Raw genomic sequence first — 25,512 nt, 5'->3', positions numbered from 1 at the left:
GTTTTCTGTGGGGGTGTGGTACTTCCCCGGTGCGAGCTGGCCCAATTCGTGCCGAAGCGTGCTCGAATCCCACAATAAGTCACAATGTCTAAAAATATAATACAATATTTGAGTTTTTTTTTTCTACACTTACTAGCTATGACTGACACAAAATGCGACAATTATTTAAACTTTTTCTTTTGTTTAAACTTCTGTAGGTTTTCTAAAACTTTTATAGAGCATTTAATATAATTAGTCTCCTTTGAACTTTTTTTTAGGTTCTTTTTTTCGTCGTCATTTTTCATAAGGCTTTTTCTTTATTTGAAAGCCATCTTTAAATGATTTCCTAGGAACAAAAAACCAAAGAAAAACCTATCCAAGAACATTGAATTTTCCTTAAGATCTAGTTAGCTATAAGTTTATACAAATGTCTAATTAACATAATTTTTTATATTTATTTTAGACTTAATGCTATAATATTACTGTTTATTTTCCTAGAAAATCCAATTTCGCTGTTGAAGCGCAGTGGGTCGCTTGTCTAGATTGACGATTATAAAATAATTAACCGAAGTAGTGATGAACGGATGACACTGACTATTATTTTCGCATTAGAAAATACATTCACATTTTCTGAAGTAGGTACCTACTTAGTTAATACGTATACCTGCATACTGCATAATGATTTTTTTATTGTTGTTGGAGTTCTCTTAACTGACTTACAAATTTACTATATTTTATAATATCTAGCGCCTGAAACGCAAAAAAAATTAAGTTAAAACTAAACTAAATGAAGTGGGTATGTTTATTTCGGATAAACACTACCAAAACTATGTACTAATAATGCCGAATTTCATACTATAATAATTATATAATTAAATCTCAAAAGCTTCTTCTTCATTCCAGATTCATTCGTGAATAGTCAAGAATGGACAGCGGCACGCGGAGTAACAGAATTGCGTGTTGGGGTCTTAGGATCCCCAGATAGTGGCAAATCGGCCCTAGTACATCGATATTTAACTGGGGCGTATATGCAAGAAGAAAGTCCGGAAGGTGAGTGAAATATACGTATTTCGTTTAAAATTAACTATTTCATTGAATATTAAAAAATCGTCAATAAGAAAAATGTAAACTAAAACATTACGCAATAAATTGAATGCTTTTGAAAACAACGCCACCTACCGAAAACATTGTAAACAATATCTCTTTCCGAAAGCTTGTTAAATCATTTATGTTTAAACGTTCGTATAGGTGGCGCTATACTAATAGATTTATTTCAAAGTGTAGAATAGATGTAGCTGTTTATAATATAACATAATCAATAATAAGTATTATTGTACTAGAATACTAGATTATTAGATGTAAGCAAATACAAAAAAAATATGAATGATAGAGCTGATTATATTGGAAAATAATTTCGTCAGTTTTTATGTAATCATAAAATACTCACCTTAGCATATTATAGACCTTTGTTAGGACTGAAGGCAATCTAATATAAAAATAAAAATACTTTTGGTTATTTCATTAGCGGAATCCGATGGAAAACTATGTAAGTAGGTCATCAATACCATTTCAATTATTACCTACACATTATTTACTCTTAGTCCGACACAGGTCTATACAAAGCGAAGTTGTGTTTAATAAGTTTTTCACTAAAACTACATTATGCGACATAATTTGAAAACTACTCAACACTTTTTTTGATTACTTCCTTACTTCCTAAATTATAAATTTTATTCATTCACAAAGTAAAAACTTCTCGAATTCTGATTGGCGACCATTTGGCGGCCGTTAACCATCAATGTGTCTAGTTTCCACCAAGGAATCTCCCAATTAATAATTAAATTAATAATATGAATTACAAAAAATATGATATATAAGCTATTTCAATTACATTTCAAAATGCGACACATTTTGTTTATTCATCAAACATTTAATTCATAAAACTTTAAAAACAATAATTAAAGCATGGTTTTTCTTATATTTATTCATTTTATATCTCCGTAGGTGGCAGATTTAAGAAAGAAGTAATAATCGACGGCCACAGCTATCTCTTGCTTATCAGGGACGAAGGTGGACCTCCAGAAATGCAGGTGAGTGTGTTATTATACTACTTCACATTAGTGCGATTGTATTTTAAATTGATAGAAAAGTACCGCCTTGTATCCGTCATTATTTATATTGACTTCAAATTTTGTTAGCAGTATATAAATACAGATCCTGTTCATGTCCTTTACGAAACTAAGCTTCTGTACTTTAAATATTAGTTACCATGTAGATAATTTCATTTTAAGCAGATTTATCAAATTTTGCAAGATTATATTGAAAATTTGTTTACAATATAATAAGCGTACTGTATGGGCTAATTTCATTTTACCGCCCACAACAAATAACATAAGCATAAGTAGCACAAAATGTAGTATAATAGGATTTCCGTGTTAACGCCAACCGTAATGGCAGTTTCATTCATTAATTAGGAATGTGTCAGTGTCCTGTGCCACTTGTAAGGACAGCCAAAAGTTATCATTTAGTCTATTTAACTTTGAGTATTTTTAGTACATATTTGTAGAGCGAAGTTTAGGTGTACCGTGTAGGTACAAAACTACCTTCAGGCTTCACCACGGCTATTCGAGATGGGTCATTATGCTGCTACATCAATTTCTTATCTGAAGTCTCTTCAGTTCCGATTTCTCATGGAGAAATTACTATTACTATTAATCAATTACTTATTCTTTCGAAAATTTCTATAACTATTTTTGCAACATGATCTTCAATTTAAAAAGTTGATATCATTTTTTCTGAAAGTAAAAAGCTTTTTTTTATATTAAAATGTAAAAGTACCTAAGCTTTTTCAGTTATATAGAGATGCAATTCGGACTAATTGCGAAAACGGCAGTTTAAAATTACTTTTCTCGTTTCTGAGTAATAACTAGCTTATTTGAAGAGCTTGTTTCGGTTTCATCATAAAGCGATTTTTCATCGATTATACGCTCGCTGACAAGAAAACAACTTAATTTTTTTTTTCTTATTGGTTATTTTGGATAGTTAGGGTATTAAAAACAAAACTGTTTCTAGTACTTTAAAATTTTTGTAAAACACAACACTAATCCTACTATCCTACTAATATTATAATTGCGAAAGTTTGTAAGGATGTGTGTGCGTTTGTTGCTCTTTCACGCAAAAACTACTGAATCGATTGCAATGAAATTTGGTACGTAGACAGCTGGACAACTGGAATAACATATTGGCAACTTTTTATCCCGATATTCCCACGGGATACGGACTTACGTGGGTGAAACCGCGGGGCACAGCTAGTATTATATATATCTAATATGTACTTAACACTCTGTAGGGTTTTAGTTAGTAAAAACATTGTCAGTGTTTTAGTGTTTATTTATACTCAAAGAGAGTCTTTGAAAGGATCCCCCTCCTCATTATCCTAATGATACCAATGCCAAGAACGTGTAATTTTCAAAAGACATGATGAATTGCGACATTAACTAGAAATGAAATAATAATAAACGTTATTAAGTTTGAAAAGTTCTTTCCTTTTCACCCTTAAATCAACAACATAATGTTATACTTATGGAATATTTGATGAACATGTAAATCATAATCTTTTTTGCATAATCCTGTACCCACAGGAATATCGCGATAAAAATCCGTCTATGTGTTATTCCAGTTGCCCAGATATCTACGTACCAAATTTCATTGCAATCAGTTCAGTAGTTCTTGCGTGAAAGAGTAACAAACATCCGTACATGCATACATCCATTACACTTACAAACTTTCGCGTTTAGTATATTAGTATGATAGGAGATATAGGTACCTAGTATATGAAAAAAGTACTACTAGAAATGCTTTCCGCAATAAAATAATACAGCAGTCAATGCAAATGGTACTCTTTATAGGCTTTCCCATAGAAGAGAATTAAAACGAATCATTGAACAAAAACATTCTATGAAATTGTAATCAATAAATGTACAACCCACAAACGTTGCTATCGTAGTAATTATTATCAAAGCGAATCAATCGCTACCTTTATTATTAATTCATTCATCTATACTGTTCTTCGCTTATTTATTTTGAATTCTAGCTCTCTGTCGATAAGAATTAATTTCGAATAATTTAACGACGCTGTAAGAAGGGTACGCGTGCCGACTCTTCGGCGCCTAAATGAATGAAACGATAGTAAAATGTCGTATGGTTTATTGTTCTATGTAAACTTACAGGGCCTTTTTAAAGTCGATGGATGGGGGAGTATCGCAGTTTTGTCTGCCTAAAATCGATAAACTTACATACTTCATTTATGTCACGGAGTTGCATACAATACTGTGTCGTCAGTCGGTAGGGTCTTGAATAACTTCCAAGGATGATTAGTGGATGGAAAAAATGAGGGGTACAGATATATATGTTTTGTTATATGATCTCTAGACGTTGTCGAGTATCGCTGTACATTGTCTTAGATTCACACAATATTTTATGCTTAAAATGTATTTAGTAATGAGTATACCTAGTAACAATACATAGTAACACCTAAATTATTCTTGTATTTATACAATACATCAATACAACAATTAAATTACACGTGCCACGGGCGTAATGTTGATGGATTTTCAGATTATTATAAATCTGAGGATACTTAACGATAGAAAACACTAGCAGATACTCGCTTTGAAAATTTATTTATATCAAATATTTATTTTCGCAACGGGTACAGTATTGCCTTATATGACTATATGATAATGATTACGAAAGTATAAAATCTTGAGATTATAATCAATAAATAATCAAATAAACTTCTAATCCGCTGTCAATGAGGTTGATATTGCCTGCCGCTAGCCATAAATATCTTGCGACCTTTATTAAAATAGTACTCGTGGATCGTGACCTTTTAAGAATAACAAGTTTTAAGATACGGTTAAGATCATTACAAAACGTAACAATAGGCATTTTGTATTTCACTACACGTTTGATCGTCCTAAAAAGGATACCAACGTAAAAAAATATGAAGAACGTAAAGGTAAGATAGCACGATAAAGTACCGGCATGATATTATAATACAATCTTAGGCGTGGAATTCCGTTTTCCACTGCATACGCAGTTAGGATTGTTGCATTGCTACAGAATATCACTTTGATATTAAAATAAGATATATATGTAATCTATTGACACTTCTACGTTTAATTTATGGAGAGAATCCTGTCGAACAGGTTTCGTACTTTACAATAACAATGAAACTACACCGCCTTGCACATGTCTAGGCTAAACATCCTTTTATCTTAATCATCTATTCTTACTTTTTTAATTACATCGATCTTAAATATGTGATGCATTACATACATATCGCATACGTTCATTATATTTTTAATCGAGGTATTCTGGTATATAACTTCAATTAGAGTCAAATAAAAAATTTCTGCCTTTTATTTAGGTACTTTCATCATTTGGTCAATCTACGATACAGCAAGTACGCGGCCTTTTAAAATCCGTAGAGTATCATATTACTTGGGGCCAAATGTCATCTATTCGTGGTCCTTTTAAACTTTGTATATAATGTTACCGGTATCTGGCTTTATGGTCTCATTGTTCGTTACGTGTCGTGGCTTTGCGTAGGATGGGAAACCTGTTTCCGATCGTTCTTACTTAAACAATAGCGAGCGTGTTACATTTATTTCTATATTTTATTTTATATTCTTAGTAGCTTTAAATAGCTTATTACCACTGATTAGCAAAATTATAAATTTGAGTACAAAAGCAAATAATCAAGATTCATATTTATTCGTTACTAGAAAACAGGAATTCATTACACATAAATCATTATCTACTATATGCTGTGCAAAATATAATATGTACATGTAACATATAACACATCATATTAACACTCATGCAGTATTGTGCAGAATGTAATAAATATTATCACATTTCGTTGTACCGACTAACTCGTATGTTTATCTCAAGTAATATCCTGCAATGATAACATCATTTAATAACTGTGCTAGTTGGTAGACCGCGGGCATTTGAATACTTTCATGGATATTTTTCATATTTTCATATTTAACCCTTTGCGAATTAACATGAAATAATTATAAAAATGAGCAAACAATGTATTTACAAGTGATGCACCTAATTATATTGTGAATTAAAGTAATATGACGTTATTTACCTCTTTCTCTTTATTTATTTATGAAAATGAAATGCTATCTAAATTTAAATTAAATTTAGTTTCAATGAATGTGTTTTCGACACAAAAAGAAAATTATCCAAAATGTGGTATAGTTATCTTATAGAGGACAAAGTCGCTGATCCATTATCTATTACGAGCAATCTCCGTATAATATACAAATGTTGTATATACTGTATTGCAAGGCTTAAAGGCGAGTGCATTTAGTCTGTCCTTGTCTCAATTTTGCATCCCTGTAGTGGGAGCAGGACAGTAGATATCAAGGCTCTGCTGACAAGGTTCCAATCCGCCCGCCCGCCCAGTCTACTCCTGAATATTACCTCGTTCGGTCACAATTGCAAAATATTTTTATTATATAATTTGTTTTGTGATTGGATTTTTTGTTTTGAGTTGGTGGTGATTTTTAATATTGATAAGACTCAACCTGGTAAGTTTTGTTACGTATAAAATATGAATGGCTTTTAGTACGGTTTATTATCAACATTTATTTTATCACTATGAATAACCTATCCTATCATCTAAAAGCTAAAATAATGGATTTTGCCTACGACAATTATATAAATGTTCAGAAACAATTCAAAATTCAAAATTGAATTCATTCATTATTTATTTTCCATTTAAAAAAAGTTTATAATTTCTGTAGATAAGACTTAACCCTACCTAGGTCCTGTATTAACTATGGGATTCATTGTTGATAAAAACAAAGGGGTATCACCCTCTTATAATGTCTAAATTCAAGGGGAGTATGAGTGCATTTCCGAGTGGTATTTAATTGCTTAGGTTTCTTAGTCTTGTGCAGATGGGTATTTTACTTTTTGTATGTTATATGAGTAGATGTCTTACATAATAAAAGCTATCTAATGTACTATTAATTACACTTTTTATAATACTATATATTTCAATTACAATTAATAGAAAATTTGAATGATTTGCCTGGTTATATATGTTATGATTATATCGTAAAGTACTATTTACTTACGTTGTAATTTATAATTACGTAAGTATAAAATGTATATTAACACCTTGTTAGTATTCTGTAAAATTAATATGCAGCTGAAACCCCTTTACTTTAACCCTTCTGCTCATAACGTGAAAGGACAAAATGACCCTATATTATGGGTAAAACCTAGGGTGTGGCGTTCCTCAGGAACATAATAAATGGACGAAGCACATTTTAATTTATTACACATTTAAGAAAAGAATGTAAAAGTGTACCTATAACCTTCTATTATGTACATAAAATTTTTTATAGATCTATTATCCGTCATAATAGTACATTTTATTTGTTACAGTTCACAGCCTGGGTGGATGCCGTGATATTTGTGTTCAGCTTAGAAAACGAAGTTAGCTATAACACAGTTTCAAATTATTTCAACAAGATGTCTCACTATCGAAACTCGGCAGAAATTCCCATCATATTAGTTGGAACCCAAGGTATTAATATGATAACACATTACAATTTTCTTCTTTTATTGGAACATGTGAGCTGTAAGCAGAACGGTTTTTTAATTGAAGCTTAATTGCTATAAACATCAGATTTCTTGGACACATTGAAGAGTTATTTCCTGTCTAATCATCGGTTATTCTTCCAGATGCCATAAGTGAAAGTAGTCCGCGTGTTGTCGACGATAATCGCGCTCGCAAGTTATCTAACGAACTCCGAAGGTGTTCGTACTACGAGACATGTGCCACATATGGTTTAAATGTCGAACGTGTTTTTCAAGACGGTGAGTCTTGAATTTGCCTATTTTTTGTTTTAATACCAAGCAAAATAAGTTAAATTTACTTATTTGGTTTATATGCTTGCTAATGTTTAAAAAAAAAACACTTGCCTATGAATAAATAAATAAGGCTTCTATGTTACATTTCATTATTTTTGAAAATATTACTTGCAATAATAATAATAATAGGTTATTACATTAAATTTTTTAAACGAATTTAAAAGCCATATTATAGTTTTAAATAATATAATAAAAATGTGTATTACTTAAACACTTCAGCTAGAAATTTGCAATAAATTTCTAATTATAAATTTTTATATGGATGTATTTTAAATATTTTTATGTATTTTTTAGAAGTATAAAATGCTATTACATTAAAAATTACACAACTTTTATGCTGTGAACAATTTAGCGTGATATAGAACAGCAATGCGTGATGATATCGGATATCAGATGTTCAAGTAGTTATTTCTATACTTGCGTGGGGAGTTGTGTCTCGAACAGTGGCAACACTGGCCCCCAGCTAAGCGGTTGTGCTGTGTCTTTGACATTCGTTCCGCATTGTTTACATTTTTGACACGACTTTTAAGTGTTTACCGGTGATTTGTGGCAGTGTATAAATTTAAATACTACTAAAATACGAATGAAAAAATGGATAAAACACTCATTTTTAAATCGAATATGTCACCGATTTCAAGTTTAAGGCGTCGCAGTTCCTGTTACAATATTCAAAGAGCGGAGGAACGCGACCGTCGAAAATCAGCTAAATTTGAATGTGCGTGTTGTTTTCTTTACCGTTTAAATGTTTTCGTGTTTGGAATTACTTACTATGTTGCTATTTTAGTATGCTTTAGTATGCTATATTATGTGAAGATTCTGTTATCGATATGCAATACGTGTAGGTAGTGATTTGCTGGTGTTTTTTTCAGCATGTCAAAAGATTGTTGGAACAAGATTGTCGGCTTCGTCACAGTGTCTGTCTGGTGGCTCTAGGCCGGTCACACCACAGCCGCTGGCGAATTCACCAAACCATAACCATTCCACATTCCTATATAAGGTAAGGCTGTATAGTTAAATTGTGTTCACGCTTCATCAAACGTCGGCCTTGATTTTAATCAATAATTAATGACCTATCATAATGTACTTGAATATATTAATTGATGTGCTGTTTGTGACGTTTATTAGTTCCTATATTTGGTATTTGATGACTTTTATCTGTACAATATATCTATCACAACATATGTTATCTGAACAGCAAAAGATATCAGCCTCATATCTGATGGTGTCGATCTCATCTGTAGTTAGATCAAAAAATATGTTACTACCTATCATAAATGCTCATGTTGATAACCGTGTCTTCTTTTTAAAACATACGTACAGTTTTAAATTGGTCTGAATTACTTGGTGCATACAATGTCATAGAAACCGAGAGGTCCTGAATTCAATTTATCAGTGGGGACTTTCAAATAATGTCTTGTCATCTTAGCAAAGTCCAGTTTAGGAGTTTATTAAAACTCCACCATCCTACTAGGAACGTCGGACATCACAAATTCTCCAATTGACTGAATTTAAAAAATATCACACCTGTACCACTTACCAACCAATTAAATTTGTGTATGATACTTGATGTAAAAATATGAATGATTAGCTTAATATAACTGAGAGTATAGTGTCGTATCCTTCATAATCATTTACGTTTTGTACACAAAATAAGCCCTGTAAATAAATGTTATTTTTTTTTTACTTTTCCTTTAAATCTCTGCTCCTACTGAGTGTAGCGTTTTAAATTGTCTGTAGCTTCCTTTTATAAATGAACTATCCAACACACAAAGAAAAAAATAGGAAATGAACTAATAATAATCTTCTGTTATATTCAATGAAAAATATGTCGTACCGGTTTTGGAACACATTGATTTATTAAATAGCTAAAGACAATACTGTATGTTTGTTAATAATATGTTTGTAAGGTAGGTTGAAGGTATGATGAAGTTCTCAAAGGGTAAGGTGTGTGGGAATATTTTTTTATACAAAACACATTTATCTCTCACTTTTTGTTTCTGCAATTTAAAAGATGCATTTTTTTATTCACCTTCAATTAAAAGTTTAACTTGCACTGTTTGTCTATATACTCAAAATGTCAATAGCCTAAGATGGTACACAATTTGAAGTTTATTAAAAACTTTTTGATTAATCATAGAATACATTATTTGAAATGGTTGAAGTTGCATTGAACTGTGCAATTGTCCATAGGAAATTTTGAGATTGTAGTTCAGTAATAAATTTAATAGAATGTGTTTTTCATCCATATATTTATATTGTTAAAAATATAATCTCATTTAAAATTTTCTATATTATATTCTTAATAATGTAAGTGGAAAATAGTAATTTATGCAATTTCGGTATTCCATTTTGTTCTGTTTTTGATTAAGAATGGAAATGAGTTTGTTTTAAATTGCATTTATTTATTTCAGGACTCTCTTCCTCGCAGTCATCACACCTTATCAGCATCATCACATCACTTGCACAGGGGCGCATCATCATTTGATGCATCCTCCAACAGCAGTGGCATATCTTCAACACATGTTGTAGAAATCCACAGCACAAATGGTTCAGACACTTCATCTAGATGGGGGAACTCATTGGGAAGCCATGGTTCATCATCGGGTCTAGTTTCCATAGCAACAGAAAATAATAATGTCAAGTTCACAGCACCACATTGTTTGGACAATCTCCAGGCAAAGGATTCAAAGGACCTGCCGACTCCATCTTCCACACCAACAACTTCACGGAAATCCAGACGGAGATCCAATCTCTTTACACCCTCGAAGAAGGGTGAAGATCGATTGAAAAATGGCGAGCTCGGTTCCGGAAGGGCGATACCTCTGAAGCAGGGCTATTTGTACAAAAAGAGTAGTAAAGCCTTAAACAAGGAGTGGAAGAAAAAATATGTGACATTGTGTGATGATGGACGGTTGACATATCATCCCAGTTTACATGTAAGTAGGACCTATACTGATCTGAATGAATCTGAATGCAAGCAATTTATGAACATGTAACATAAGTATTATTGGAAATATCATCTGTTTACTTCTAGTCGAGCTATAATATGAGTATGGTGTAATATTACAATATTACAGAACTTTATGTGATACTAATAAATATGCCATACAAACTTACTTCCTATGAATTTGTATGTCTATCCATACACAAGTGTTTTCAAAAAAAAATTAATAAATTCCAAGACTCGTCAAACTGTTAAACTTGAAATTTAATTTTGAGTTCATTTCATGTTCAAGTATAGGCAAATTAATTACAATAAATTTATTTTCGCACAATATTTATCAATGAAAGATATTTCATTACATAGAAATTAGTTTGATAACTCAATAGTATTTTTACTAACAGGATTATATGGAAGATGTAAATGGAAAAGAAATAGCACTACAGTATGTGACAGTCAAAGTGCCGGGACAGAAGCCTAGAGGATCCAAGTCAATAATCACAACAGTCCCAGGGTATAATGGTTACACAAGCATTGATATACATGATAGCATTGGTGGATTATCTCTTGGTGAGTGTTTTATTGCTTGTTATTTACACTTGGTAAATAACATTATTTTTTGTGTGTGAAAAATTAATTTTTACCTATAACACAATATGGCGAGGTGGAAAGAAGAAAATAATTGAATAGAATGGTCCTATTGCATAATTGAATCCCTCTTCAATAAATTGTTAATAAAATTAGACTGTCCTTGATACTATAGTAATCAATCACCCTTTCAAATGTTATTTTAACCCATTATATGGTGAAGGCATGATTAATGGTTATAGAAATTACAAGAAAATTGTAAGAATAAATGTAATATAATAAATTGTAAAAATACAGCATCTATCAATAAAAAAATATCAAAAATTTACTATTGCCAAGTGTTGAGCTTAAAAAAATATTGCCTATGTTTTTTTTTTTCATCTGTCTCTAGTCCTCTTTGAAATTAGTATTGTCATATTCAAACCAATACTAAGTTTGCATAATAAATACAAATGAATGACTTGTATATAACTGGCACTGGCCTCGTGACAATTATGAAATAATTGCTATTAATAAAAAATGTAATTGAATTATGTCCAGTCATAAACAGCATCTTAACCCTATTTACAATGCAATCTATGTCTCAATATTTTATGGTTCACATTTAAATCATGTTGTGCTAAGATATATTATGAAAAAGTATTAAACAAATAATTTTATCACAATGTTGTATAACAATAATTTTGTCCCCTTTGGGGTACAGGCCATGTTCATTCCAATTTATCATTCTACTATACGGAAAAATTTCTTTATTTCTTCTCTTTTTCTTTATTTATTCTTTTTAGTCTCTATGGATATCAAATTTAGAACGCACTGTTGATTCGTCAGCTATCGTATCAAGGCCAACAATTTAATATTATTTTAACACTAGACGCTCGTCTCGGCTCCAGCCGGATATCAAGATTCGTGAGTCCCAAGGGTTTCAGATAGAAGATAGAATAGGATTTTTTTTTTGATTAGGATTTCGAGATTAAGAATCTTGACAAAAATCCTTGTATGTATACTAAATTTCATCAAAATCCGTTCAGTAGTTTCAGCGTGATTGACGGACAAACATCGAAACAAATAAACTTTCACCTTTATAATATTACTCTGATAGTGTGATAATTAATCAGACAAAGTGTGAAAAAGAAAATAACCCTCATTTAAAATAATTATAAATTAAAATAATAATTATGAATTTTATAAATTCTAGGCTATAAAGAAAAGCCCACACGTGCGACAGATAAGGCTCTCATGTCAGCTTTTGAAGCTATGAAGGAACCTGCATCGAGTCGACAGTCACTTGCATCGGAAGTAGATATAGCCACAAATGGGACGGATAAGGATACACCACATGTTAAAAAACGACATAGGAGAATGAAGAGTAGTGGTGTTAAAAAAGATGGAGAAGAAGGTATGTTATACATATAAGTGCTTCTAGAAGAAGTCTAATTGAATAGATAAATGTTTGTCTTTGAATATAATATACATCGAAAATTTTAAATATTAGAAGTCCCTTGTACATCTATTCCTGCAAATTTTTTTTTTTTCTTTTTTCACTTACAAAGGTAGTGCTTGATATATAATAGTGGGATAATTAGTCAAACAACAATCCCTACTAATATTATAAATGCGAAAGTAACTCTGTCTGTCTGTCTGTCTGTTACGCTTTCACGCCTAAACCACTGAACCAATTTTGATGTAATTTGGTATGAAGGTAGAACTGAACTTGGGAAAGGACATAGGATGCTTTTTATCGAGAAAAAAAGAGTAGAAGGAGTTGAAATAGGGAGATGAAAGCGATATAACCGTATTTCACGCGGGCGAAGCCGTGGGCGGAAAGCTAGTATAAAATATTTGTTTTCCCTACCAATATTATTTGTTTTTTGAGAAATTTGGATTTTCCTCAATGATAAAACGGAATTATGTAATCCATATATAGCTCGAAATTTTTACAAAGATGTGGAATTTTAGTATCCTCATTGCAACCAGGGTAACACTTGGCAGGGGGCTAGTAGATCGTAATTTTTTAATTTTATATTTACACAACCATTTCGTCGTCGTAGAGGGTGAGAGCGCAACATCGTGCGAGTTCACGATAGTGAGCCTGGACGGCAAGCGGTGGCGGTGGGAGGTGTGCAGCGGGGCGAGCGCCGCCGCCGCCGCCGCCGAGCGCGACGCCTGGGTCGCCGCCGTCGAGGCGCAGATACTCGCCTCGCTGCAGGGACGGGTCAGTGTTCAGTGCTAGCTAGCGTGTAGTGGTCGCTCACGAGCGGCAACCATCAGTCATCATTCACCTTCAGTCACCATTTACCATCAGTCATCATTCACCATCAGTCACCATTCACCATTCACCATCAGTCACCATTCACCATTCACCATCAGTCACCATTCACCATTCACCATCAGTCACCATTCACCATTCACCATCAGTCACCATTCACCATTCACCATCAGTCACCATTCACCATTCACCATCAGTCACCATTCACCATTCACCATCAGTCACCATTCACCATTCACCATCAGTCACCATTCACCATCAGTCACCATTCACCATCAGTCACCATTCACCATCAGTCACCATTCCCAATCAAAGATTATTCATTCACTACTCATCGTTCTCCATTCACCATGCACCATGCCACCAGTCAAAATTTTCCATCTATTGTCCATTTAGCATTAAACATTCACCATTCAACATTCATAATTAGCCATTCACTAATCGCAAATAACCTGTCACCATTAACCATTTATCATGCCATTACTGCTCACTGTTCACTGGTGATGACCGGTAGTTAGTGGTATGTGTTATCAAATCACACTCTCCAGAGTGTTATGACACCTTAAATTAACCAAGGTACTATATTGAGAGTGTCTACACCTACTTGGGTTCTTGGTTTAGTAGTGTTTCCCAATTTAGTATGAAACAAACAGTATAGTTAATTTCAGGCATATCATAATCATATGAACACCGCATCACACCGCACTAATTAACCTAAAGTATGAGTAAAACCCACAACCAACACATACATAGACTTATTATAAATATATTACGTAACAAAAACAATAATAGAGAGTAACTTAATACGACGTTTGACGTCATACGTTATTGTAAATTATCGTAGATCTTCTAGGTCTTATGATACACAGCCCCTCGGTTTATATTACAATTAATTTTAGCAGATGTTAGTCCATTTCATAGTATTTTCCTTCGCAGTATTGTAAGAATAGTGTAAATAATGCCAAATTGATTAATTTTCGAAATAAATTATTTTGAATTACAGACATCAAGGCAGCCAGCGCCGACGGGTGCTAATTCGACGGGGGATGTGCGAGCGACCTACTACATACGGAGGGTGAAGGGAAACGATAAGTGCTGTGATTGCGGAGCGCCGGGTAGGTGTCATATTATGATACCATTTTTTATATCTTAAAGTCTATATAGGGTGATGGAATTTTTTTACATCAAATATGTGTAATAATTAAAAAGAACACTTTTTTTAACAAAAAAACTAGATCAAAATTATTTATTTATTTATTCTTTATTGCATCCTTACAAAAATATAAAACAGCAACTTAAAACTAGTACACAAATGGCGGCTAGATGGCTAATTAATTCTCATTATCATCGGTATCGGTTCTTCCAGTCGAAAGTTCTGAGTAAATAAAGCCAATAAATTGTTGATCAATTATTAATATTTTTTTTTATATTTCAGATCCTGACTGGGCCAGTCTCAATTTGGGAGTATTAATATGCATAGAATGTTCGGGAATACATAGGAATCTAGGGTCACACATATCAAGAGTTCGCTCGCTCGATTTAGATGAATGGCCGTAAGTAAATACTTACAGATGTTAGTCCATTTCATAGTATTTTCCTTCGTAGTATTGTAGGAATAGTATAAATACACAAATGTGTATTTATAATTTTCCAAAAACTAAATTTGTGAGATAATATTCCATCAAGTTAAATATATATTTTTTAATTTGCTTTATGAGTTTTTTTTTAATTCTAGGCTCGGTCATGTCAGCGTAATGGTATCTATAGGGAATGCGTTGGCCAACTCCATATGGGAGGCAGATTTGAGAGGACACATCAAGCCCATTGCGGCTAGCAGTAGAGAAGACAAGGAGAGGTAGGTTCACAGCCTACTTTTACATATGATTAATGTATTTTGTGCAATTTTGCAAATGTTTTACAGAATTAACAATTCTTTCTTTGCACACCCCTCAATCACATTAATTTATTTATGTACTAAATAGAATAATATGTAAAATTGATATTTAAAAAAGTTGCAATTATATGAATCCATTTAATTTATCTTATTATCTAAATGTTGTAGATATAAAGTAATAATTCTTTAAATAGTGCAAAATCAAATAAATGTTGAAATTAATTCACGTAGGATGTTATTCGTAGGCAGCCTACGTGAATAATGATATCACATGTAACAATATCACGTCGTCCATTCGCAGGTGGATACGCATGAAGTACGAGCGGCGGTCGTTCCTGTCGAGCGCGGAGGCGGGCGGCGGCACGGGCGAGGCGCTGAAGACGGCGGCGGCGCGCGGCGCCATGCCGGCCCTCGCGCGCATGCTCGCCGCCGCGCCGCCGCGCGCGCCCTCGCCCGTCGAGCGCTCGCTGGCGCTGCGGGCCGCCGCCGCCGCTGGACACCTCGCCGCTGCGCAGCTGCTCATTTGGGTAAGCGCTCCCGCTGTTGCCCGCTTTCGCCCGTCGAGCGCTGCAACCGCTGCACGGCTACTCATTTGGGTAGAACTCTTTAAATTTGTTCAATAGATGAGCATACTCTACGCTGCTGTCGCTGTTGCACAGCTCTTGATTTTGTTAAAGATGTCCTTTAAAGCGCTCTATGAGTGGACACCGTGACGCAAAGGTCATTGCAATTTCGTTCATATGAGATTGAATTTAATCTACATTGAACATATCGAAAGAGAAAGTTCCATATTACTCGAAAGTCTATTTGACAATAAATTGTAACGATACATCCTCATTCTAGCACAACGGCAACCCGAACTTCCCGGACGCGGACGGGCACACGTGCGTGTTCTACGCGCGAGCGGCCGCCAACCACTTGTCCGGCATACCGGTGCAGTACCCCAAGAACCTGCAGCTGACCTGCCCGCTGCACCCCAGCCCGCCGCCCGGCTCCAACAACTCCACCAGCTCCGGCTCCAGCACCAAGAGCAAAACCCCGGAGCTGGAGTGCAACTGCATCATATTCGAGCTCCTCAACGCGCAGAGCGCCGCTAACGCGCTGGTCGATGTCCTACTCGCGTTACAAAACAACCAATTCATTAACAACGGGTACGACGTCGCGGTCGGCGGATTCGCCACCTTGGGCCGCCCCTCCCTAGCGCCCAATCTGTCCTTAACCAACGGCAAATGCGGGAGCATTGTGTGAATTTATTAAATATACGCTTAGTGTATGTGTGTTTTCACTTTGAAACGGTTATTGTGATCGTTCTGGATAGCGAGCACATAGATATAGAGGGTATATGTAAAAGTGTATCACGTTTGATGGATTTTTAGATTTCATGTGACGTAGTTACCAAATCACGAAATATACACCTATAGTGCTAATAAGTTAAGCTATGATTGTATTATAATTTATTGATTGTATATTTGATTCTACTTAACTGAAAGTCGGCGATTAAACATTAAAATTTATATCAGAGCAAAAGAAATTAAAACGTAAATTACACGTGTATTTATTGTTGAAATATAATTGCAATATTGCGGCGTATTTTAATTAAGAAAATTAAGAAACTTTCGAAGTACTAAGAATATGAATTATTTATTTTTCTATGTATATGGGATTATAAGTTTTATATGTTTACGCGTGTCACACATTTTACCTAAATATTTTTATTTTTGGTGCTCAATTTTATGTTGTGCTATTTTAAATATTTTTTACAATGTTATAGTCTATATAACTACAAAAACACTATAAAAAAAATTCTATGTACGTGGGGTTCTTAAAAATATCAATAAATTACCGTCTAGTTGGGTGTTACAAAATAATAGTCAAAAGTAACTACGATAGAAAGATAACGATATAGTGTGCAAGAGTAGTTCAATATAATTTAGTTAATTTCTTTGTTAACAGCAGACAATTCGCTTCTAATAACATTACGATTTACATTAAATTTTCTTAGTTTAATATCAATATTGCATAAATCATTCAATCAGGATATTAACTATGAATTAACTGAGTCTTTTTAATGAGAATATGTTTTTTTTTTAATTGAAATATAATGAAAATTTTATCGTTTAAAGGAAATTTTTAGAAAATTATTTGTAGATAATCAAAGTAGCTAGCTAACGTGTCGAGTCGAGAGAAATAGGTACTTTGTATCTTATAACCCGTAGCATGTTAATAGTTAAAGAATTGTACTTGAAACAACGGTCATCACAAATTTTGATCTATTATTTATATAATCTACATAATAGTTTTTGGAATATAATTGGTATTCTATTATATTTTTAGCATCAATTATTTGATTTCAACTAAACTTATAAGTCTACTTAACCATAAATAATTTATTTCTGTTCCAACCAATATATAAAATATATTCATCAGTGAGGGTATAAGTTATTGTAGAATATCAGTTTTGTAGATCTAGTTATAGTTGTTAGATAAATTATTGATTTAGGACACAAGATCTCAGCTCAATGCTATTTTAGGATAAATTTAGTGTAACAGACTTAGATAACGTCGCTTTTTCTAAATGTTCCCTTGGATCTTAGCATTAATTATGATTTTCTCATAATAACATTCGTAAATCTTTATCAAAACTTTGAAATATAAGTTTCATTTAACAACTATCTCCTACAAGGATCATACAAGGTTGACATTCCATTATATTATATATTTTAAATACCTAAAGGGACTTTATAGTTGATGTGATAGTGCTAAGATTTTCCCAAGTTAAGCCAAATGTACTGAACCCTTCTGTGCCTGTTATAGGTAGTATGCTTTATATACCATGCTAGAATAAGAGTGTGTTGTATTTCAACACTCTTATGCTATGATCGGTATTTAGTATTAGGTATTTCTTAGACCCTTAGACAAAATAATTCACAATTAGGATAGTAAATTATCAACATGATATGCATTTACGAGTTTTCTTCAAAATCACAACGTTTTTACATTTAATAAGGTAATGTTTGTCTTCATTATGAATCACAGTCGTCAAAGCACCTAGTAGTATACGATATTTTTCCCTTTAAATGTTTTATAAAAAGTTTAAATTATTATTGTAAATTTAATTTCAATTGAAGTTAGCATTTAGGGTGATAGCAACTTAGTTCTATGTACAAAAATCAAATGCTATGTAAAGTTTAGTCTAAACTTAGACTGTTCAGATGCAAAAGGTACGAATTAATATAGTTGGCAATGAAATTTAAGAATCGCAATTTGCAGGCTTTCGTAAATAGATAGTGTCGATTAAATATCGTATTGTATTGTGTAAAATATTTTTATCCCATCGCTTAGTACATCGTGGCTTTTATATTTCTTGATTTATTAATTTCGCTTGATTAAAATAAACACCGATTCCAGTATTCATGATAATTGTGTACAGATATGCATTACAATGTGTTAATGCGTTTTATCTATATTGTAATGATTTATTTTTTGTGAATATTTCGTTAAAATTTTATTGATAATTTTAAATTCGTTACCCGGACATGTGTTTGTTTATTTGTATTATTTTTATTGTTTTTATGCAACGTTTTGTACAGGCCAAAGAGCTTAATATTGTACATATGGATTACGGACGCGCAGCTACAAATGCTGTTCTACGATTAGATCTTCGTTATTGTAATTTTTAAGAAATTTGTTGATGTTCTTGATCTTGTGAAAATAAACTACAATATAAACAAGTTTTCTTTTATTTCATGCCTGCCTATCTGATCTTCGTTGGGCACAAACAATTCGCATTAAAACATATTAATCACAATCAAATATGACCTTTGGGTCTGGGAAATGCCTTCTACTAGTGATGAATTATTTGATAATTGTCGATTTTATTCATTTTGTATGAGATAATCTCAATAATTAATACGCAGTTGAAATTGCTACTGTACTGTCTTTCATTCCATATAAAATATCTTCTGCCCAGTTGGATATTGGTCGTTTTCCACAGTAACCGTAATTGGGCCGGGAGGATTATAGATGAATTTCGCAAGCTATTCGTATAAATGTTTTGTTTTGATTACTCTGTCCGTCTGTCCGTTCACAAGTTTTTTCTTATGATTGTTTGACAGTTCAAGTCTGTTTATAAACTTTGATATTTTTTTGTTGCCGTTATAAAAATATGTATTAAGAGCAGAACAAAATGAATATTACATTATAATGGCATTTACAAAGAAACGTGATTTTCAGCTGTTTTTTAGACCGCACTAGATGTTTCTCAACAGGAGTGCAAAAATATGAGCCTTCAAAAGGGCAAAAAAGCAAGTCTTAGGCATAGCGAAAACAAGATGAGTAGATGACGCACACTGGACATGAAAAAGTTTAAATTAGAAATGAGTGTATCTACATAGTTATTTTCTTGTTTTTTTTTATATCGAAAGAATATAGAAGAGAGCCGCCTACAATGATTCTGTCTTGTGCAACACCGCAAACATTGAACATTACGCAGAGAGTAACAGCTTTGATCACTTGATCAACCAATTGGAGTTTGACCATTAAAAAAGATTTACTGACTCAAGTCTTTTCTGGGTTGACAAAGACTAAAGATGAAAGATGAGTGTTAGAAGTTAACTATTACTATAGTATAAATGTAGTATTATTTTTTATGTCAACGTCGGATGGATGTGGTGAGTCACCGCATCCTGATGGTAAGCGCTACCATCGCCCAGGAAGATTTGGGGAGGCCTTACATTGATTGCAGACCTAATGGCTCTATAATGATAGGATTGCCGACTTTAAATTGCAAGGGGATTAAAAGAGGGTTGGAGAGGAGACGAGAGGAATAAAGGAAAAGACTGGAATGTTAAGGTAAAGGATATACAATTTTACTATTCTAAAATGGCTTTTTTCGAAAGTCTAACGATTTACAACAGATAGTATTCCTACAGTAACATATATATTTTGAACACAAACATTTAAATAATAACTTATACTATCATTACATCACTAGCATCATATATCTATCCATAACTTTCCTTCGATTTCAACATTATCTGAACAAGATTTAAATAATAAATACATAGTTTAGGTATACTAATGTTCGTTAAGTAATTAATTATAAGCCGCAAGTTTCCACAAAGTACGATACATAGGTACGTATTGATGCATACCAGCCTAATAGAATCACTACGTTACCGCTCGATAACCAGCTGAAAGCATTTCGAGGGTAAATAATGCGATTTGAGTCCTAGTGACAGTGTCGGCGTGCACTATATTGTTCAGTAATTCAGTTAGTTGATTGAGAGGATTGTTTACGTGGAATCTAGTCATCGTTCTAATACTATTTTCCTGCTTAGTAATAATATTTCACAATACAAAGTGGAGATATTCAAATCAGGAGGTATTAAGTAATGGAAATATTGTTGTTAATAAAGTAATTGTTGTTAAAACAGTATTAAATCAAAAATAACTGTAATAAATTAGGGGTCTTTTGTTCACTCTGTGCTACTGTTTAAGGGAACAAAGACATAGATTTTTGATATGGACCTTTTCATATCTCTTCGTCACAATGAGACACAAGTTTTATTTTTTTATTTGTGCATCTCTTTTATTATCTAGTTTTTAAAGATTTTCAATGTACAATTTGTCGGCACTGTGGTAAATAATATATGCAATAAATATTAGGATAAAGAAGATTAATGAGGAAAAGCTATTTAAAACTGCATTTATATTATCTAGGTACATTTATGGTAGATTTGCAAAACCCCTTTATAATGGCCGTTATTAAAACTCACTTATGAAGCTCTTTGAAATATATTCTACAAAATATTTGTGCTGTTTATACCGATGAATAGGAAACTGTTGATTGCTCATTAGCATTGACTCGGAGATGCTATATTGCGAGCGCTAACAAGGATTTCTTATTCAGTTGCTAGTGAACAACATTCCTGAGCTAAAAAAATCAATAGATATATTGCGCATTCGTTTCTGACAAAAAAGCGTAATAAAAACACTCGCACTATTTTAGTTATATTTGGTATGTGTAAAGAGTATCAGAATGATCAATAGTAATTGATAGGGCCACCTAATATAAATTTTGCTAATATCGATAAGTATACGTAATAGAGCGGTTTTATATTTTAATTATATTGAAATATCTAGTTGTTAATTGATTAGCTCCTTTTGGAGTGTAGTTGTTACTGTTGTGTTAATTTTCACTTAGGATAAAGCGTTAAAATATGATAAAATTATATTTTAACATAAAGTAATAAGAATATTGAATTGTGTTAGTTCATTTTAACTCTCATCGTTTTGAGCATTAAAAAATATATTAATATAATTTCGACACGCTTGTAATGTTATGTAAATCGTGAATTACAGATGCGATTTACCGTTTCTAAAGAAGTAGAGTTGTTCGAGGACTCGTTAAAATTTCCATTGAAATTCATTACAGGTTGTTTGTAATTCATTTCTATTTGTTAAGATATTTATCATTCATGCTCAGTTGCTATGTAATTATAAATAGTATAGAATTAAAAAATAATAAAAATTTAATAATTTAGCTTATTTATTATTCACTTCCTATCAAGTAAATTGCATAACCGTGCCCCTTGTCCCCGGCGGAAGATACATTATGCATCTGTTTCACTGATCGTGTGACCTGTCAGACCTATTTTTTTTAGTCCTTTCGTGAATCGAACTTAGGACCCTCGGCTCTATGCTCACGCGTTAACCACTGAACCAAGAAGGTGGTACAAATCAATACCGAACAATATAATATTACATCAGCTTTGAAGATTTTCTAAAGAAATACAACAAATAGGTACCTCTCCAATTTGTTCATATTTGTAAAAAACAATTATTTATACCATAATTCCACGTGATCTTTGCATTTTATTGTATATAGGAATACTTCAGGTATAACTACGCCGCGATTACTGTAGGTATAATTATACCTTAGTTATTATTTTCTATAAAGCAGGTACCTACTTATTACATCGCTGATTATTTCTTTATTAATTAGCATTATTCTTGAGTCTCACACTTTAACTTTTAACTTAGAAACGAGTATTTAAAGTAGTTACAAAATTTATAAATACATACCTACTGTACAAAATATTCATCAGATTATTATGCTATTACTGAGATATTGGTTTAAAACTTTATTTATAACTAGAATCAATTAATGTTGAAATTGCAAATGTAATGTGTGTAGAATTATATAAGGTTTACCATTTATTTTTATAATTATTATGAAAAATGGTATAGGTTGGTATTGGTAACTTGGTTTATTGCTTTTTGGATATAATTTGAACATGTCCAGTTATGAATATATAAAATCAATCGCTCGATTCTTGCTTCAAGTATGGAAACATTCATTTTTATATTATCCTTCAAAATATTGTTTTCTATTTAAACAGAAAGTATAAAAAAACATTTTAAAGAATTAGGTACCAATTTTCTTCTCAACATCACCTTTTGGTTTTTGATCACTGTCTGATTTCATCATAATTATAGAAGAGGAAAATAGGTGTAACTTTATATTTAATATGCACAGATACGTAATTTTGCTCAAATACCTACTGAATATTCCCTATTTATGATTGTGAATGAATATTAGAACTACTATTAAATGCAAAATAAATGAATATTAAGAAGATATTTGCCATTCACCTAACTTAGTATTAAGTTGCGTAAAAGAATATTACATATATTTATTTGATCAGTTTTCTATATTGTACGATGGTCTATTTCTATAGATAATAATAATGCTAACATGCTTTTTTGAAAAAAAAATACTATAAAATTAGACAGGTTTTGGTTAACATTGTAATCGATTTAACAATTATAATACAATAATCTAATTTACGTTTTAATTAACCTAACTATTATCTAATTAATCACATACAATACCGGGATTTTCTATGCCCTTTTTCTGTTTTCGGTTTCTCGTACAATACGTAAAGTCCCAGAGTTTTAGATTCTTAACCATTTCTTCAGCATCATCAAATGTTTGAGGCATTTCTCTATTGGCTGTCTCTGGTAAAAATAAAGCTGTTAAGGCCCCTACTATGCAAATACAAGCTAATATTACTAATGGAAGCCATGAAACGTACACTTCCAAATATACAATATAGGGAGAAATAATAAGAATTATAAAACTACAAATATGAACTATAGATGTGCCAGACGCCCTCACAGCAGCTGGAAGAATCTCAGGAATCCATTGCATGGATATATTAAATGCCATATTTAACATAAATCTCATTGTAAACGCGCAAACAAGAGATGGCCAGCCAGAGAAGAATGTTGTCATTACACTGAATATTGCACAAATTGTTAGCAACACAAACACAAGACTTTTCCTTCCGAAAATGTCCATAATAAAACCGACTATGAACGTCGACGGGAATTCAGTGAATGATATCAATGTGAAAGAAATGAAGAAGTCAAAATCTAATTGTTTTATACTCCTGAATAATGCATCAAACGTAACAGATACGCACGTGTACTGGAGAATTATAATGAGGAAAGCTCGTCTTAAAAATGGTCTTTTCAAAACTTCTAATATGTTAATGTCTTTGTCTTCTTCGCATTGTGAAGCACTCGTTTTAAACTTTTCGATAAGATCCTTGGGAATCGTTTTTCTATTAATTTTCGCCACCCTTTGAGCTTTGCTGACGGCTTCATCGATTCTTCCCTTAGACAATAACCACTTTGGGCTTTCAGGAAGAAATAACGGCGTAAATAATGAAAATCCAATAGGCACTGAAGTAACTAATGCTGCAATTTTCCAATGTCCACTAGCTAGAACAATCCAAGGTAAGACAACAAGTGCCAAACTGTAAAATATCGCAAAAGACACGTTGGATATAACACTTCTATGCTTTGGCACTATAAACTCTAGAACAATAAGATATGCCATGTTTCTGCAACTGTCATAAGCGATGCCAGTAAAAAATCTATAGGCCATAAAGTCATATAAGTTTGTGGAAAGCACACTCAAAGTACCAAATATACAACCCATCATGTTACTGATAATCGTGGCTTTTAAACGTCCATAACGGTCAGCTATGAAACCTATAAAAAAACTTCCTACAATGGATCCAACGAAAAATGCGGACTGGGCTGAAGCTGGATAACTGTCTTTTTCACACACCCAACCCATTTCACTTGTTATTGTTGGATAAGGTATTTCACTTTTGTTAAACTCCCAGCCGTTTTGACAGGGAATTGTTGGCCACGATTTGTTTGGCGTCTGCGCAGTGTGCAGTACATTTGTCCAATCAACATCATATGTCCTACATTTGGAGTAACCAAATCGTGTACTATCGTCTGGAGGTGCTACCAATGATCTCCGCTCCATTGCAGTTAAGTTTTCCAGTTCCGGAACCCAGCACCAATGGTTCGGTGACACTTCAGTCAGAAACAGCTGTGTGAAATACACAAACACGACGAAAGTGTAGAAGGGGAACATAGCAAGCGCCATTAAAATTTGGTATCGACCAAACTCACCGGCCGCTGTAAGCAGGGAGTCAAATTCCACCCTCTCTTTTACGTCCCTAGTCATTATTGAGGTATATTCACTTAATAACTTTCGTGATAAAGGAAAATATTACAACTGTCGTGCTCTAAGCACAATCACGTCCAAACAACGGGCGTTGTAAAATACGACTGAGGTTATAAGGTAAAAATTATACAACTGTGTTAATATGTTTATTTGTATATGCCCTTCAGTTCGTGAGATATTATAACATTATTTCAAAGTTGTATCTATTCATTATAAACGAAAACGACTGTGTCAAAAGTCCTTCTATAATTTCAGTTTTGCATTTTTTATTATTTCGTTGTATGTGTGTGAAACTGTATCCAACGTTATAATATAAAACAAAACTCATA

General features: G+C 32.8%; 2 protein-coding genes across 5 annotated transcripts in view; one reads left to right on the top strand and one right to left on the bottom strand.

The window, feature by feature from the left end:
* LOC119840379 (centaurin-gamma-1A) overlaps positions 1-17,243 on the top strand; it is a 105,534-nt gene extending 88,291 nt beyond the window's left edge. For 2 of the 4 annotated variants that reach the window (XM_038366974.1, XM_038366973.1), the window contains exons 2-16: positions 883-1,029; positions 1,505-1,525; positions 1,984-2,069; positions 7,453-7,594; positions 7,753-7,887; positions 8,811-8,938; positions 10,353-10,877; positions 11,287-11,452; positions 12,666-12,866; positions 13,519-13,682; positions 14,740-14,851; positions 15,172-15,289; positions 15,472-15,591; positions 15,932-16,157; positions 16,474-17,243. In XM_038366974.1, coding sequence (XP_038222902.1) covers positions 883-1,029; positions 1,505-1,525; positions 1,984-2,069; positions 7,453-7,594; positions 7,753-7,887; positions 8,811-8,938; positions 10,353-10,877; positions 11,287-11,452; positions 12,666-12,866; positions 13,519-13,682; positions 14,740-14,851; positions 15,172-15,289; positions 15,472-15,591; positions 15,932-16,157; positions 16,474-16,878 — 2,696 coding nt within the window. In that variant the 3' untranslated portion in view covers positions 16,879-17,243. The remainder of the gene's footprint in view (positions 1-882; positions 1,030-1,504; positions 1,526-1,983; positions 2,070-7,452; positions 7,595-7,752; positions 7,888-8,810; positions 8,939-10,352; positions 10,878-11,286; positions 11,453-12,665; positions 12,867-13,518; positions 13,683-14,739; positions 14,852-15,171; positions 15,290-15,471; positions 15,592-15,931; positions 16,158-16,473) is intronic. The other 2 variants (XM_038366976.1, XM_038366975.1) reach the window with 1 other exon arrangement.
* A 3,385-nt stretch (positions 17,244-20,628) lies between these two features.
* Positions 20,629-25,283, bottom strand: LOC119840536 (carcinine transporter-like). Its single transcript, XM_038367207.1, has one exon. It carries the CDS (start codon positions 25,181-25,183, stop codon positions 23,510-23,512), a length of 1,674 nt encoding a protein of 557 aa, XP_038223135.1. The 5' UTR covers positions 25,184-25,283; the 3' UTR covers positions 20,629-23,509.
* Positions 25,284-25,512: the final 229 nt, after the last annotated feature.

Source organism: Zerene cesonia, chromosome 6 (genome assembly GCF_012273895.1).
Source record: "Zerene cesonia ecotype Mississippi chromosome 6, Zerene_cesonia_1.1, whole genome shotgun sequence".
NCBI classification, from domain to species: Eukaryota; Metazoa; Arthropoda; class Insecta; order Lepidoptera; family Pieridae; genus Zerene; species Zerene cesonia.
The sequence above is the reverse complement of the archived record's forward strand: the minus strand, read 5'-3'. Positions and strand labels throughout refer to the sequence as shown.